Source organism: Sphaeroforma arctica (assembly GCF_001186125.1).
Source record: "Sphaeroforma arctica JP610 unplaced genomic scaffold supercont1.1278, whole genome shotgun sequence".
In the NCBI taxonomy this organism is placed as follows: domain Eukaryota; class Ichthyosporea; order Ichthyophonida; genus Sphaeroforma; species Sphaeroforma arctica.
The window spans coordinates 9,549-11,733 of NW_014039280.1; the positions used below are offsets into that span (position 1 = coordinate 9,549).

At 46.1% G+C, this 2,185-nt stretch overlaps 1 protein-coding gene across 1 annotated transcript; it reads left to right on the plus strand.

The window, feature by feature from the left end:
• Positions 1-306: 306 nt before the first annotated feature.
• On the plus strand, positions 307-1,466 carry SARC_10511 (hypothetical protein; the record flags this gene model as incomplete). The annotated part of the gene is made up of 3 exons (XM_014295440.1): positions 307-376; positions 1,017-1,125; positions 1,282-1,466. Coding segments are annotated over 3 exons (364 nt in total), but the record flags the coding sequence as incomplete, so codon positions are not given.
• Between the last annotated feature and the right edge of the window lie 719 nt (positions 1,467-2,185).

A 2,185-nucleotide genomic window follows, 5' to 3' on the forward strand; every position in this document is an offset into this window, starting at 1 on the left:
AGAACACCTCACTATACCTGCTATGACCAATATCTGATATGTCCTATAATTGATATGGCTGTTGTGTCTATCGATTGTTGATTAGCCATAGCTCAACTCTTGCATGCCACATACCCTTCACATCAGCACTCGTGTTTTACTTTGTTCTGCTTGTGCCTTCGTTGCAGCCGTTGCTGGCATCATCGAAAGACCAGTCAATTCCGTGATAACTGAATCACCGACGACTCAGGGGACTGGGGATGTAGGTAAACATGGACAATACATACAGAGCATCTCATTACTCATCGATACCTTATCGCACCACAGACAGGCAGACGGCATCTGGAACATCCATGAAGTGGACATCTGCCGTCTCATACTCAAAGGCCTCTCCGCAGTATGTGTTGTTTACCTACCCCTCCGCTCGGTGTGCAAATGGGGTTGTACTTCTGCAAATGGGGTTGCACTTCTGCAAAGGGGGTTGTACTTCTGCTGTGAGTTCATACGAGCTGTGTGTAGGTGCACGTGCCTGTGCGTTCGGAAAGGATCTCGTTAACTTGGGATGACTGGGCGTGAGTTGTTCTTGCGTATTTGTATGTTTGCGCAGTGTGCGTGCTTCAGTATTTGTACCAGTTCACCTGTGACGTATGCGCTGTTATAGCGTTCTGTGCTCAGCCTGTGCGTTATGTATAGCCATACACCTCCAGAAGTGAGTATTAGCAACTTAACAACACCATTTATAGTTCTGTACTTAATACAACGATGAACACATGAATATCGTTTGTATGGCTACAATGCATCGGCATGCAGCCTATATCGCAACCAGTCTGTGCTTCAGGACGCGGATTGTGCGTTTTATCTTATTAATGACTGCCACTTTAGCACAATGGGTAGAAAATTATAGGTGTGCTGTATAATACCCAGGATATCAAATCTGTTGAGAGTCTACGGCTCGTACACAATATATGGTGTGAACGTCTGGTACCTGCAACCTATATTGCTACCTATAACGCTTACCGTATGTGTATCTTGGCCAGGGCGGAGTGCACCTGAAGAACATCGGACTCATCTCGCCGTATAAAGCTCAAGTAACTAGTCTGCGCTCAATGGTGGCCGAAGAGTTCGGTGCAGATAGTGAGTATGTGGGTGTGTTTTGCATTCTTACGCCCTCTTTGCATATACACATGCTGAAGTTATAAATGATGATTTACATACACACATGCCGCAGTTATATACATGATGTTTTACATATACACATGCCGAAGTTATATACATGATGTTTACTTATGCCTACGTATGGAGAGCCCCATCCGGCTCGTCCACCATCTGGTACTAAGCTTGCTTTCTTGTTTCTTCCGCGCTTTGTGGTGGCCAGAGTGGATGTGCATACAATCGACAAGTATCAGGGGCGAGATAAGGACATCATCCTCTTCAGCATGGTGCGCTCCAACCCCGACAACGACGTAGGTTGCGCATACATGTCCTGAATGATGTCCCTTTATAGTCACAACAGACTTGAATTGTGTCGCTTCTGATCGTATCGTAAGGCGTAGTTGAGAACGTAGTTGGTCGCTATCACCGGCACTTGACGTATCCATTATCGTTCCGTGCAATGCCGTGGACTGAGTTCTGAGTCACATATTGCACCGTGTTCGGAAATGATGTGACAACTTTCTACGGTTTAGAGGTTAGGGTATAGGGTTTAAGGTTTAGGTGAACCGGTGTGGTGTATGGCTCATTCCCCTGTGTCGAGCTTTTATGTCGACATATACATCTGCCGATCTGAACACAAATTGTGGAAGTGTATTGTGTGGGGAAAAGGATGAGAAGTCAACTACTTGCACTGTATCTAATCAAACGCTTTGGCATTGGCCGCATCCTCTCCTCTCCCCAGACACTCTCCAAATAACAAAGGACGTGTACTAACTACCTTGCCCAAGATATTTAAGCACGCAGTCGCACCTGTACCCTTAGACACTATCTGCAGAACCATAGATGCAGCTCTCTCTCTCTCTCTCTCTCTCTCTCTCTCTCACTGTGTGTGTGTGTGTGTGTGCACCACGTATTGCACAGGATAGACACTTAATCATCGAATACTGGCGACGGAGGCCAATAAAAGGGCTTGCCACCGAATTGTGTGTGGTGATACTCTCTCACTGCCATCTGTTGTAGGGTTTAGGGTTTTAGCTAAAACCCTAGACCCTAT